The sequence below is a fragment of the Triplophysa dalaica genome, chromosome 25, assembly GCF_015846415.1.
Source record: "Triplophysa dalaica isolate WHDGS20190420 chromosome 25, ASM1584641v1, whole genome shotgun sequence".
Classification (NCBI taxonomy): domain Eukaryota; kingdom Metazoa; phylum Chordata; class Actinopteri; order Cypriniformes; family Nemacheilidae; genus Triplophysa; species Triplophysa dalaica.
The window spans coordinates 2,640,196-2,655,224 of record NC_079566.1 but is presented as its reverse complement, the minus strand read 5'-3'; the positions used below and the strand labels follow the sequence as shown (position 1 = coordinate 2,655,224).

Sequence of the window (15,029 nt, the reverse complement as noted above, 5' to 3'; positions counted from 1 at the left end):
GTGGTGTTAAGTGAAGCAGGTGTAGGTGGTTTGTGGTAAAGGTGCTCTGTCTTTGGATGAAATGGCATGGACGAAAGTTTTTCTTAGCTTTCATCATATTGTATAAAAGGGAAAGGCTCTCTCTCTTTAACATGTATTCTCCTTATTGGGGTACCGCAGGGTTCGGTACTTGGTCTCATAATCTTCTTCATATACTCAGAACTGTACAGGCATTTCAGTCAACATGGCTTTCCTTAGTATACGATTCTCAGCTCAGACTCTGATTAAATCAGATCCTAATCGTCTCCACTCCTGTGATCTCAGGAAAGATCTTGACATGCCTCTGTAACATGAAACTGAGTGCCTACTCAAGATATTCTCTGACTCCGGATCATAAAGGCGTTCCGTTGCGCATCTCTTGTCAGCAAAAGCGACAATTCAGCTATTTGCTTTGCAGATGTTTGATTGTCAACAAAGATGTTTCAAAGCAAAGAAATAGTGGAGGATAAATTATGCAATTCACTGAGGGCATTGCAGTTGTGCAGGTGTATCATTATCACCAAAAAAGATCAGTTATAGTTGTAAATGTGCTACGTTGTACAAGTTTTCTAAGTTTTATATTGAAATGTTGACTCACTGATATATTTTATTTGCTTAAAAGTAACTGTTCGTCATTACCAGCATAAAGATTTCTTTTCCAAGTAGGATGTCAAACTTCAAGTGAAATTCCCCTTTAACGCTTACAAAAGTGAGCTTCTCAAACCTCAATACAACAACTGTCTAATCCTGACAGTCTCCTATTCACCTGGATTAACCACATCTGCTCTGGGAATAATTTTTTGACCGATGATAACCAATTTATTTACCAAACCAAACGATTCCAGCGAATATAAGAGTGGCTGAATCTACTACGGTTTATGTTAATGCTTGATTCTAGGGTGTTGTTGGTTGTTAGGGCGTTACTATTTGTTTGGATTGGTTTGTTTTCTATAGGTTGTTATTGGCTTTTGCGGCTTAAGGTACAAATACGTTTTTTGCAAGCGTTTAAGCCGTTCAGTGTAGACTTACTGCGGAGGTGCACACGGGCAGTCCACGCATACTCCGCTTATGAGAAAATTTGTGACGCACACAAATGAGGTCAGCAAAGCAGAGCTGGACATCTTGGGTGACTCCTACTGTTTGAAAGCCCCGGAGAGATGATTAGACTGTGTGACTGGAACATTACTTTGGGTGGTAGCACGTACAGTATTTTTAGCTGTGAAACATCCAGATACATCACAAGTGGTTTAGGTAAGAAACACCTAGTAAAAAAAACATACCCACTGTACCCCCTACTAAATTTGCACTGTGACTATACTGTATATGGTGATGAATTCACACTGTGGCTGCAAGTGGACCGGAACGACATAGAGCGTTGCTGGTGGTTTCACCTTCACTGTACGGCGTGTTTGTATGTGCGCTTGTGTTTTCTTCCTTAGCCAAACTGCCTTTATCTGGCACGGTGTGAAGTTGTTAGATCGTTCGTCAATGTCAGAAGAGCAACGTGCCCTCCAGCGTTTCTCGTCTCAATGGAGAGCGCTGCCGTGCGACTGTGTCATAATAAAACATATGGGCAGCCATTGACGTGAGAATTTAAGGATTAGATTGTGTATTATGTCAAAGCTGAATCACAGGATTCCTGTCTCATACAACCTTTGTTTGTCATTCAGTCATGACGGAAACAGATTTTTCTGCCAGATAGCCTCAGTCTCAAATGTCTTGGCCTAGTTTCGAGCGGCAAGACTTGGCCTGTGGAACGATGGTCCGATGTAGCGATCTGAATGATTTGTGTTTATTATCCAACAACACACCTGGGCCTTCTAAAGAGGAGCATGTGGATAGTGTCAGAAGTTTGGGAAGTTTCAGTAAGTACCAGGGACGCTCGGAGCGCTGAAATGATGCAGATGAGTCCTTCGCATTATTTAACATCCGCTGCAGTTGTTGCATTGTGGCCCTATCTTCCATTTTCAGTTGGTCGCATTGAGCTGCGGCGTGCTGGCCGATCTCCAAAGAGAGATATTTAGCTCACAGACTGCTGACACAAGGAGGAACTGTCTCTAGAAAGGAGGAGAGGAGCGAGGGAGCGTCTCGGCAGTTTGTGTTCTGGGTGATATCGGAACTGTCAGTCAAACAATGAACAAACAGTGTCCTAGGGACAAAAAGAAACTTCACTCACACTCCTTCCAAACTTCCTTCCACATCTTTATCTCGCTAAATCAATTCAGCTGTTGTTCAGATTTGATGTGACCCTTCACTTTAAACATCCTTGTCTGTGACGACATTCGGTGTGTTGTCTTTAAGCTCTGTACTGTATAACGACATTGGTTAAAGGGATAGTTAACCCAGAATTAATGGCTATGATTGGATAATTTACTCACCCTGGTGTCATTGCAAGCCTATATTTCTTCTTCTTCTGTGGGACACAAAATAATATATTTTTGAGAAATGTGTCAGTGATTTTGTGTCCATACAATGAGGGCCAATGTTGTTGGGGCACCAACCAACAAAATATCTTCTTTTTTGGGTGAACTATCACTTTAAGAGGATTATATCCACTGGACACCAAACATCAAAATACAAATTCTTGTATTCAAAAACAGCAGGACACAACACTACGGATTGACTCCTGGGATCTGAAAAAAAGTCAAGGAATGTAATTAATAGAAAAATGTTATTTTTAACAATGTGACAGGGCCTTTAGAGTTCCAGTGTATTGACAGTGCAGCAAAGTCAGAAATGAACTTTTTAATTCAATGGGCTCTGGATCGTTTTTAATCATTGCAATGCCCAGATTTTTTTAATTTTGATCATTTCAATATATTGTGCTGCCATAATGTAGTGTATTTAAATCAAGTCAAAGTCCCAGTGAACTGGAAGTTGCGATTGCTTTTACGCCATGTTTTGACGCATTAACGAGTGAAATGGAAAAGGAAAAATAGTGGGCGTGTTTTTCGTCTTGCACTACGATTTGATTGGATGTATAATAACAGCTGTTGCATTTTGAAATAGAACTGGCGGCAGACAGTTGAAGGGGAGGAGTTAACGGATGCTCCGCCCAAGCCATCTTACATACGTCATCTAAAATGGATCGTCATTGAAAGTGCATTTTCAGATTTTTACTGAAGTTTATGAGGGCACAAGATTTTTAAAAAGAGAATGACCCACTATTTACAATAAACGCTGCAATATTTCATGAAAGAATAGGGAAGAATTTTTATTTTTTATTTCACCGGGACTTTAAATCAGAAACATTTCTCAATCTGAATAATTATGGGTTTTGAGTAATAACACCAAATCTAGTGTTTCTAGAGCTGACATTATATTTTTTAAATCAGAAACCACTTCACTTAAGCTACACATTTTACTAACCCCAACTGAAAGTTAGATTAAACTAAAACCCATTAAGCATCCGTGGAACTCACAAATATAATTTAAATGTCTGGGACTTCTTTGTCTCTTTTGTCGGCCGTGGTTTATTCTTCTGTCGTTTTGTTCTGCGGTTCCTAATGGCCCGAGTCTCGTACGGTGCATTGATACATGAGAACATTCAAAGTCAACCGCTGTTTCCAGAGCTGCCCGACATCCATCCCGTTTATTTGCTTTGTCTTTATTCTACACACTTGTACTTTTTACTAACAATGTTTCATTTGCCGTCTCTTGTTGAGCGGCCTTCTCTTCTGCCTGTAGTGTTTGAAGTGGAGCTGATTTTACTTTCAGAGGTGTTCACGCCACCCCCAGTTATATTTATCTTCAGACTTCAAAGTGCCACCCCGCTGTGTCTTTGCATCTGAGCAAATAAAGAAGGTTGTTTCTCCGGTGTAGCCTTCCATATGGCTCTCTTCCGAAATGAGCCAGCCATGGGGAACGAGGATCACTTGTTCAACTATAATCCTGTTAACCGGTTTCTCTGTTTCTCTTTTTTATTTCTCCACAGTTTTTCATGAGATGAACCTCCGGCCCCTCTGAGGAAGGATGGTACGCCTGGCACATTGGATAGGACGGTGCCCATGGGCATCTGCATCACTCGTAAAGCAATCCTGAGCAGCAGTAAGACACTCATAGCAGACTTCTCGTGTGAAAGTTTTCACAGTTGGCCATGTCTGCATTTCCATGGCTCGGAGGATAGGGTGCTTGCTTAGAGAGCACTTTTGCCAGCGTGTCAGCTGGTCATTTTAGCAAAGTCCAGCACTTCCTTTGACCCGCGGAGGCTGAAAGACAAGCGTACATCTCGAACCAGAGGATTCAAAATGGAGGTGGCACAGGCTCGCTGTCACAAAAGCTCCTCTTTCTGCTGGACCGGTTAACACTGCAGTCAATAGCATTACTGCAAGGGCAGTATGCAGGCTGCTGACTACCCAGCCATAAATAATAACACAGGTAAGAATCATGTCTTATAGGCATATATGAAGTCAATGTTTAAAAGGTTTTACACCTAGAGATGGCCTTGGTGGCCTTAGGAAAGGTTTTATTTTCCCACATGCATTTGAGCTCAGTGACACCTGTTTTATCACACACTTTCAATAACAGAGTACATCAATCATTAGTGACAAATATATGACACGGGTGTTAGCGGCATCTATTCACGTCAAACAAAAGCAGAAGCTTAAAGTCCATTTAAATCGAATCGCCTGCAATTTTGTATCAAGCTTGTTTATTCACAGTGACAACTTTATTTACAATTCTTTATTCATTTTTCGGTCGAGCCCCCACTTGAGCTTGACGTCCATGCTTTTGTCTTCGCTTAGTTATTTTCCTTAATCCCTTTAAGTTGTAGGGTTCGAATTGTCCATGCATGCACAACACAAACAGTACTTTATCACGAGACTGACATCTTAAAGCGATACTATGTTACATTGGCTCACAGGTTCCCCGATGCGGTTGATAAACGCAATCTGGTTTCTTTGGTGTCTCTGCCATGGCATTGGTTTTGAGACTTGGATATTAGATCGTTTCATTTTTTAGTTCGCTAACTTCACCCAGGCTATGAGTCAAATATGTGACGAATGCCGTAAAGCAGGTCGCAGGATGTTGGGGGGCTGTGTGTGCTGAGACGACCACCTTTGTGACACAGAGTGCAGTTGTAGCTGCTAAGAGGCTACTCAGGTAGCAGCGGCAGTAGAATTCGTCCGGTGTTTTTCTTCCACAAAAATAATTTTGGAGACATTATTTTAAGGTCGAAAGACTATGTAGTGTTGCTTTAAGCTCATATTACAAAAGACGGTGGTCTGAAAGTGTCTCCCCTTGCCAAGGGAAGGAAGAGAGCCAGGACCACCGCCCATGATGTCAGTAAAAAGTTGTATCGGCTAGTATACAAGAACAAAAAACGACTCGGATTACCACCATCATTAGAGCTAACATGATGTTGTTTAGTCCCTATCGTGTTATGGTGGACTTATATTTCACCATGTTAAAAAACAAAACTGTTTTGTGCCTTTGTGTGAGGCCAGCCAAATGCTGACTCCGAAAATCCTAAAGTATCCAGTTTTTTAATATCAGATGTGGAATTTGAACTTGGAGAGGAATTTGGACCCATACATCCAAACATTCCTGAGAGACCTGAGGTAGAGGATATTGTTTTAACAACTGGAAGGCCCCCAAGCCGAGCTGGGGTCACTATTGATCGTGTAAAGAAATGAAAAAAACAGAACGTTCTGTTCAAAAGCATGTGACGGGCCATCCAGCTGAGGGGAAAGAGTGCTGGCCCGCCATCTCAAGCAACCTGTCAATCGCAGAAAAATCACAACTGAATGAAATGATATAAACTAGCAAACCCAGATAAACGTTACAGAAGCTACAAACTTAAACAAATGGTTCACAAACAAATTTCTGCCATGTTTACAGATCCTCATTATCGTTCTCAATCAATACGACAATTTTATCAACAACACAATAGCAGTAGTTGAGCAGATTCTCAGAGGCGTTCTTCTTCATAAAGTGAAAGTGGATGGGGACTGAGGCTGCACCATTAAAAATCATAGGGATGTGGAAGTCTGAGATGACTGACATGTATTCATTTTGTGGCCGTCCCTGTTGAAAAAAACCGCAAATGCTGGTTAGGTAGGATTTGAAGCAAGGTAGCTGGTTTGGTTTGCTCAGGACCATCTTAAATCAGCACATAACCAGCTTAAACCAGCACAAACCAGCAGCGATGCTTCAAAACCTTTACCAGCATTTGCTGTTTTTTTCAACAGGGATGCACAAAAAATCTTTTCTGCTGCAGCTTTCAGATGTTTGTGTTCACCTGGTGCAAACTGGAAGGTTGCTGTGAGAGATTATCAGTGAATAACCGATCGCTGTCAGTCAGGCTTTATGTTGAAAGATAACACACGTTTATGTTATTCCCATCCTAATGCTATTTTATGGGAAAACATTAGAATTTTTGGGTGATATTTACCAGTTATGACAGATTTTACCAATACAATACAAATCAATTTTATTTATATAGCACAATTTAAAAACACACGAGGGCGACCAAAGTGCTTCACAGAAACACGATGATCAGAGTTTTAAAACACACAACACAAAAATTACAATTTATAAAAACACCATAATACTCAATAAAACACATGCTGTATACAGACGAAGGTTTCCTCAAAAGTAAAATCCTCAAAGAGTAAATCAGGGAATATTAAATGCCAGAGAAAAAATAGGTCTTTAGAGTGGACTTGAGAATAAATAGAGACGGGCAGTTCTAATATATAGCGTGAGGCTCTTCCATGGTTCAGGGCCAGCGACAGAAAAAGCACGGTCACCTCTTAGAGAATATGTAAATTCTTCATTATTTGACTAAAAAAATCTCATCACACTAAACACCAGATAATTGTTAAGATTGTCAGATGTGGGAAGTTGTATTATTCACTATTTAGCAAAAAACATGCTTGAACATGCAAAAAATAACAGAAAATTCTGTGCAAGTTATTTTTAGGTTATTTCCGGAACGTTGCAGGATGGTGTTCAAAAAATGTTATTTTCTGCTTCCAAAATAATAGCCAAAAAATAACTATAATAACCATTCGGGAAGTTATTTTCTAGTTATTTAAAAACACCCTGCCATGTTCTACAAAATGTTCTCGTTGCAATGAATAAAACCTGAACAATAATTGGTTTCCAACAAATACGTTAGAGAAGGTTCTGTGTTTACTGGGTATGGAAAATCATATGGGTTAATGAATAATTTGAGTAAGTATATATGACAGAATTAAAATGTTTAGATTAACTATTTCTTTAAACTACTGGCTTGAGAAAGAGAGACATATATTCAGTATAGCAAATAAGTACTTAGACAGCTGTTATAAATAAGCATTTAAAGATCTTGTCATTTGATAGCTGAAATTAAGTATCATGCATTGTTCAGTCAGCCCACTCTTCATTTAATATCAATTTATGTTAATTTGGTCTCAATTAAAGAAATGTCTGCCACAGATTTTTGTGTAGTTATGAATTAATATGTTCATGGTTTTGCTTAGCAACAGAGACCAAAGCTTCTCGATTTTGAAGCTTGTGCTGTCTCTCTCTCTCTCTCTCTCTCTCTTACACACACTATCTTCTTCATGGAGTGGGAATCGTGCTGGTGTTTCGTGGCAGAGGCGTTTTGAGTGTGGACTGCTTCCAAATCGATTCCCGTCATTTCATGAGCCCACGGCACACAGGTTTGCGTAGGGAGGTTGGGAAAGGTCGGGGAGTTTACCGTGGGCTAAATGACGGCGATTACGACGCTGCTAAACAAGCGGGCGGCGAGAGAAAAACAACTGTTCCTCGCAAGGTTAAACCGTGGTTAGCCGTTCTCGTTTTTAGGTTTGAACCGAGGCGGCGGGCTGACCCGTTCATACGTTCCTACCTAACACGTGCACTTGAAAGTGAATGTTTCAGAGGCTTGATGAAATTAGTGTAATAGTTTTCGAAGGTTAGAGCGAGGGATCTCTTTTTCACAGTTTAAAAAAAGCGAATCACACCGGCTATATCTAGAATGACGTCTAGCCCTCGTCTGGTTTACATTTTACTCAGAAATGTTAATAAAGTGAGAACATATTGCGACGGCTGCACCGTCTCGCACTTCTTAACTGGGTTTTGCTATGCACACACGCTTAATTATCCGAGCTCAGCCGGCGGAGGTCACTCTCTTCTTACCAGCACACACGTCGCTCCCCCTCGACGTGCTGGGGAATTTGGCGCAGAACATTTTCGCAGGCTTTCTCGCTCTAATTTTCTCTTCTTAATAAAGGAGCCAAGACCTGGAGGCGGCGACAGACAGAGACTGAAGGGGAAAGACGGGGAGGGGGGTGTTGAAAGTGACAAAAAGCTATAGCGTGATGTGTGGGAGACGAGGTCCAAATAAGATTAAAGGTATTAAGAACAAAACTCATTTCGTAGCTTTTGAGGACATATCCACCGGAGGAGTGACAACAGATCTCTGCGCATCTGAAACTAGACAGCAAAGTGACAAAACAACAAACGCAATGTATCCGATTGTGCTTTTTGGCCTTATTTAAAATGTGATAGAAGACGGATATTTTGGTCTGTAACTTTGCAGTGTTTGTGTCGGCATCGCAGCATCATCTAAACCGGTGAGGTGTGTTTCTGGGACTTTGCTTGATTGATAAAAGAAAACTTGCGTCTATGATGAAATATTTTCTGGAGAAATACCGTCAAGTCGCGCCACAAATTTCCAATTGTGGATGATAAATAGGTTACAAGGGAGAGGAAAAATACCAGTAGGCCTAATACATATAAAAAAGTCCCGGTGAACCTGAAGTTGCGATCGTTTTTACTTGCGTATTTTGACGCATTTCCGAGTGAAATGGCATTGCAGATTAGAAAAATAGTGGGCGTGGCTTTGGTCTTTATCTACGATTTGATGTGTAAAAACAGCCGTTGCATTTTGAAATGGTACTGGGAGCAGACTGACTCTTGAACGGGAGGAGTTTATGGATGCTCCGCCCAAGCTGTCTTACATAGATGAACTTGAAAAAGACCCACATTGATAAACTATTTACAATAAATGCTGCAATATTTCATAAAAAATTGGAATTGTAATTTTTTATTTCACTCGGACTTTAACCTTATTATCGGTATTTTCAAATTAATAATCAATACTTTGTTACATTACCACAGTCATATACAAGCTTTGAACCACATGAGGGTGAATAAACAGTAAATTCAATTTTTGTGGTCTCTCGATGAATTTAGGAGAAAAATTAAGAAACACAAGTCTAAAGAGCTGACACACTTGGCTTTATCTGGTCGTTGGCTCTAAATCCCAGGTGTGAAGTAAATTTAGACATTGAGGTTTCTCTCAAACCCATCCATGTCCCTCGGCCCCGCCAGCCGATCACAGATGGCCTTGTCTGGTAAAAGGGAACTGATAGCAGGTGACATCAACAGCCGGGCCGGGGTAGAGCACGCAGGGTGGTTTAAGGTCTTATCAGGGCCGGATGAATCATTAGAATGGCAGGCGAGAGCATCCACTTAATTCACCACACAGGAGAGAGTTCTGGTTTACTGCAGTGTATTATAATGTCTGAATCATCACCATTACTGTTACTCATATCTGAGCAGTGTTTGAATTGTGTCAATTGTGGGACCTCCCCTCTACCCAGCCCCTCTAACATCTATGGATATTTGATATATATATATATATTGCCTTTACGGAACTGCCAGTACCAGGAGGAAAGTGAAATCAAACAAGCGATCTCCTTCTAATCTCACATCTTTCTCCTAGACAGACATTTCGTCAAATGAACATCAATTTACATCTTACATTGTGCTCAGATTATTCGCCTTCACTAAATACTCCAACATTCTCACATTTATCTCCTCTAAAGTTTCATAAGAGATCTCAATAACATCTCACATTGTGCTCAGATTATTCTCCTTCAATAAAGACTCTTACATATTCACATGAAGGAACACTGTAGAAACAGGATAAACAAATTTATATTGTAATATAAAACCTTAAACTTTATTTTTTTTCACTTAGCGCAAAAGTTTCTCAGTCAGGGGTCACAAAAGTTTGTGAAAAGTCAGAATTTGACAAAAAATGATTTGATGTTTTCAGCAGTCTTGTTTTATTTTAAAAGCAGGGAACACCCTCCAAGTTCCTTTATTTAAAGCTTATGAGAGCCTTCATGCTTATAGGACGGGGGTATTCAACTAAAGTTCCTAGAGGTCCGGTCTTTATATTTTATTCCAAAGGGAGGTCCGGACAATATGTTTTTTGAAAATAAAAAGGGTTCGGAGCGGAAAGGGTTCAAACAAATGTAGTTTTAATAGCGCATTTTAAATTGTAAAATGTAGTAAAATTCCTTGATAAGGTAGTGTTTTTGAACCTTACTGTAGTAAATATCAAAGTACTGTATACTACAGTGTTTGGCAGTTTATCAATTAGCTAGATGTACTACTATAGGAACTATAATACTATAATATACTACAGTATTCTACAATTTACCACAGTTTTTTGCACTATATTTATGGTTGTGGTGGGGGATGCCATTGCGAAATTGAACATACTTTGGTGGAAAATAAATAATATTCACCTGAACAGCCGTAAAACAAAACTACTACATCTCGTAATCCAGTACCTCAGAGATGACGTATTTTTGTAGACTAAAGCCTATGCGTTATTCCTATAGACTTTTGGAAGATCGCAATAAATAAACTCTGATTAACAACGGTTTATGGTTTTGTCTATCAAGATAATCTTTACAAATGAACAACACGTTTGTTACTTTTGAAGCCGAAGACGATCGGCAGAAGTAAAAAGCTAAGAAGATGCATTTAAAGATCAGGGATCACAGGCAGTTTCTGCCACTCTCACATTAATCTGGAGTACCTATACAGTAGTTTTGCATACGTTGTATCTTTGAAAAGTATTCAGTTTGATCACGTTTATAAAAGGGAGATACAGATGTACGATTATTTCTGGGAAAAGACGAGCTGCTGGAGAAAGACATTGCTACGGAACAACAGCACGAGCACACAACACATCATCACATTAATCCCTTTGTGTTTTTTACTTTATTCACATACACACCGAATGGCAACAAAACACAGACATAAGACTTAGTTTAACTTCCCGTGTGCAGTTCATATCCTAAATCTTTAAGAACTGGGACCGCGGCATCTATCAGTTACAAACAATTTCCAAATCCAGCATTTTATCCACTGTTTATAAAACATCCATCACTGAAATGTCGGGAACAAACAGACACACCTCAAACTTCTCTCCCTATCGCACGAGTAACGAGGTGCAGCTGCAGACCCACAGAGAAGCCAATCTTGACGCGGTGCATCCAATCTTGATAAGCGGGTCTTCCTGTGCTCGTTGACTGCCGTGTGGCCTGGCTATTTCTTCCGCCGTTCCGTGCTTTTCCAGGAAAATTGCCCAATAAAAGTAATAGTATCCCTTTGATGTTTTTAACAAGTTGACCATGTTAAGCACGAGAAGCCAGCATGTTTAGCAGTGTAGAGAAGTCTGAATGCATGACAAAGCATGTTACCTGATCTTTAAAATCATTCGATATCACCGTCACCACCACCAAACCCCCAACAACTCCTTCAAACTTTATTAAAAATGTGTTTTCTGGTTCATTACTCCGTTAATGAATCCACATCTACGTTTTAAGAGATTTGTGCTAATGTTGCATTATTTGTGAGCTTTGTATGCATGATGATGTCTTATGTCCCCAATAAAGAAAGTAGTCCCTTTTTGCAACTTGCTAGTAAACACACTTTCTCAACCAATTTCAATACGTTAAAAATAATATTAAGTCGAAATATTGAGATTTTAAGTTTCTAGAGACACAATGTATTTGTGCTGCACGTATATCCTAAATCATTGACATGTGTTAAGAAATGTAAACGTTATTGTGCTTTCAATGCTGAAAAAGCACAGCTCCCTGTTTACTTTCATTTGTTTAAAGGTTAATCTTGCCACAACCAATATGGCGGTGCCGCCGTTGACGTATCGCAGAAGCTGACCAAAGCAGCCAATGCACGGTCTAGAATTTCTTATGTCTGTGTGAGCCACCCTATACTGTAGCTCTTCTACTGTGCCTAACTTGTGCTGCTGAAAACAAAACAGCGCCTCTATTGTGGCGTAATGGAGCAACTGCACTTAAAATCACGTCTGTTGAATGCATACTATTTTTTTTTAAGACACCCAACATAATTTTGGCCAGAGACTGAGGCGGCACGAAATTTGACTGAGGCGGCCACCTCCAATTTTTCCATGCAGGCAAACCCTGGGGTGGGATTGTGAAATGACACTGATGCAGGCTGCCTGAACACAAGCGCCACCTCACATCATGTGTTGTGTGTATTGCATTTCGTCTCCAACCTGCACACCCTAGCAACCACCCAAAACACTCTAGCATTTCCATGCAAGGGAAAACTCAACATTTTATTCAGGAAATGTAAAAATGTAGTTTTTCAATCACATAGCCAGAAGTGTGAGGCATTCTGTCTGCATGGTGTCCTACATTTCCAGATCATTCTGAAATTGAATGACACGCCTGGCTGTCTGCTGTGGACAGACAGAAAGTTGTCTGTCCCCAACTCGACATTGGAGTGCATTTAAGTTTGTTTGGGCGTTGTGTAGAGACTGGTGTCTCATTTCCCCTGTTGGTGATCAAATCTGCGATTACGACCACAGACCAGACAGCGGCCGCCGGCCGGCCAATGGCCTGAGACAAGTTTGTAGAAATTCTGCCTCTGTGGCAGTGAAGTCAATGTTTTATGGTTATATGTCATTAGGTGTGGCATCAGGTCTCTGATTAGAGACATTTCTGACCTCTTTTTTCCATACCAGCTGTTGTAATCCTAAATATTCTGCTGTTGTGTTATTTTAGGAGATAGACTGCAGGATGACTTTCAGACTGTAAGAACATGTTGAATTACTTGCAGTGTTAATCTAGTTTTTAAGAATGAAATTTGTTCACACCAAGACTATAAAGATAACTTTTCATATGGGAAAGGACAATAATGTTATGTTTATTCTACGCTTGCAGTTTCACATTTTAAATTTTTGAGCCCATTAAATCTGAAGACTTTGTGATGTGAATTCCCTTTTTTCAGAGAGTAAAGGCTTGTCAACACCGTGCTGATAATCGCGGGTGTGTTTTTTTAAGTAAAAAACTGGCTGACCAATGAGATTGGCGCTCTTGTTCACGTGTCTGGAGGTGCTGAAGTTGCAGTAAAACACGACTTGGTGGCGCTCAAGCACAAAACGGTTTTACCGAGCACACGTTGACGAAGAGGACGCAAGATGAATTATTCTTCTTCGAGTGACAGATGTATAAAGTTGCGCAGCGCTTTCTGTTTTCATTAAAGCAGCCGTGCAACAGTGTTTCATGCATTCTGACTTCTTTACAAAGTTAAAAGTGCAGTCTTCTCGTGCTTAACATGGTCAACTTGTCAAAAAACGAGATGGGCATATTACGTAGTATTTCTGTGCTCGATACATTCCCCCAGCGATCATCCTGGTGTGTACAGTTCTTAGTAGTACCAAAGATGTAATGTAGAAAATAAAGCTGATGAAAAGGAGGCCAGCCAGTCAGATTTTTGCACCGTCCGCAATATTCATCCGTCTATAAACTTGTCCTTGGGCTTTTCGTCTGAGACTCAGACTAGTGGAAGAATAGCTCGATAGAAATATCTCACATGCTTTGTCAGGTTTTGAAATGTCTGTTTATCCCAACAGTCCACCCAAAGTCGTAGTTGTTATTTTTCCTGCCCATGGTGCATTGCGACGGTCTGCTCAATTGTTTGATCTGTCTGGTATGTCAAGCCCTCAGCTGAACGGCATTGATATGTTTGCTATAACAGTCCCGTCTTATCTGCCTTCGAAGAATAATTTCTCTCTCTTTCTGCCAACAGAGTGCAAGTTCCACTGCACCAACGGCAGATGTCTGAAACTTCTCTCGCTGATCTGTAATCATCTGAATGAATGTGGAGACAACAGCGATGAGGAACACTGTCCTCCTGCTGCTGTACCTCCACCTCCAGACACCATCCAGTGTAAGTGCACCCGTCCCACACATGCCTCTGTGTTGAGGAAGCAATGCTGAATGTGTCGTGAACGAGTTCCAGGAACAGAACTTGAGTGATTGAAATGAATCAGTGAGTCATGTTTGAATCAGTTCTTCCGAACGAACCCACTCGCTAAAATGCTATTCAGTGCTATTCGAGATTGCAGTTTGAAAGCAGAAAGCTAACAGTTTGTTACAGTAATTTTACCACATTTAGAGTACTTTATTTAATCTGAGCACTTATTTGCAGGTGGCTCTGTTTTCATATATAATTCATATACAATTTATTTGAAAATGGCTTTGACTGTGACTCACCAAATCAGATTTGGCACAGACTCTTGTTTCATAAAGTTTTTTCTTTACCACCAAGAGAACATTCTACAGCTCAGCTATTATTGGTTGTGCCTGTTTCCTTTCCTTTCTCTCTCTCTCTCTCTCTCTCTCTCTCTCTCTCTCTCTCTCTCTCTCTCTCTCTCTCTCTCTCTCTCTCTCTCTCTCTCTCTCTCCCTCCCTCCCTCTCTCTCTCTCTCTCTCTCTCTCTCTCCCTATCTCAGTCACTCCCTCTTTCTCTCTCTCCCCCTCTTTTTCTTTCTCTCTCTCTCTGTCTCTCTCTCTCTCTCTCGCTCCCCCTCTATTTCTCTCTCGCTCTCTCCCTCTCTCTCCCTCTCTCTCTCTCTCTCTCTCTCTCTCCCTCCCTCCCTCTTTCTCTCTCTCTCTCTCTCTCTCTCTCCCTATCTCTGTCTCTCTCTCTCTTTTTCTCTTTCTTTCTTTCTTTCTTTTTTTATCTCTCTCTCTTTCTTTCTCTCTCTCTCTCTCTCTCTCTCTCTCTCTCCCTATCTCTGTCGCTCCCTCTTTCTCTCTCTCCCCCTCTTTTTCTTTCTCTCTCTCTCTGTCTCTCTCTCTCTCTCTCTCTCTCTCTCGCTCCCCCTCTCTTTCTCTCTCGCTCTCTCCCTCTCTCTCTCTCTCTCTCTCTCTCCCTCCCTCCCT

General features: G+C 40.7%; 1 protein-coding gene across 1 annotated transcript in view; it reads left to right on the top strand.

The window, feature by feature from the left end:
* The window catches only part of ldlrad4a (low density lipoprotein receptor class A domain containing 4a), a 65,289-nt gene that overhangs the window by 21,888 nt on the left and 28,372 nt on the right, over window positions 1-15,029 (top strand). The window contains exons 2-3 of the mRNA XM_056741060.1: window positions 3,953-4,395; window positions 13,891-14,031. Of these exons, the coding sequence (XP_056597038.1) occupies window positions 4,356-4,395; window positions 13,891-14,031 (181 nt within the window). The 5' untranslated portion in view covers window positions 3,953-4,355. The remainder of the gene's footprint in view (window positions 1-3,952; window positions 4,396-13,890; window positions 14,032-15,029) is intronic.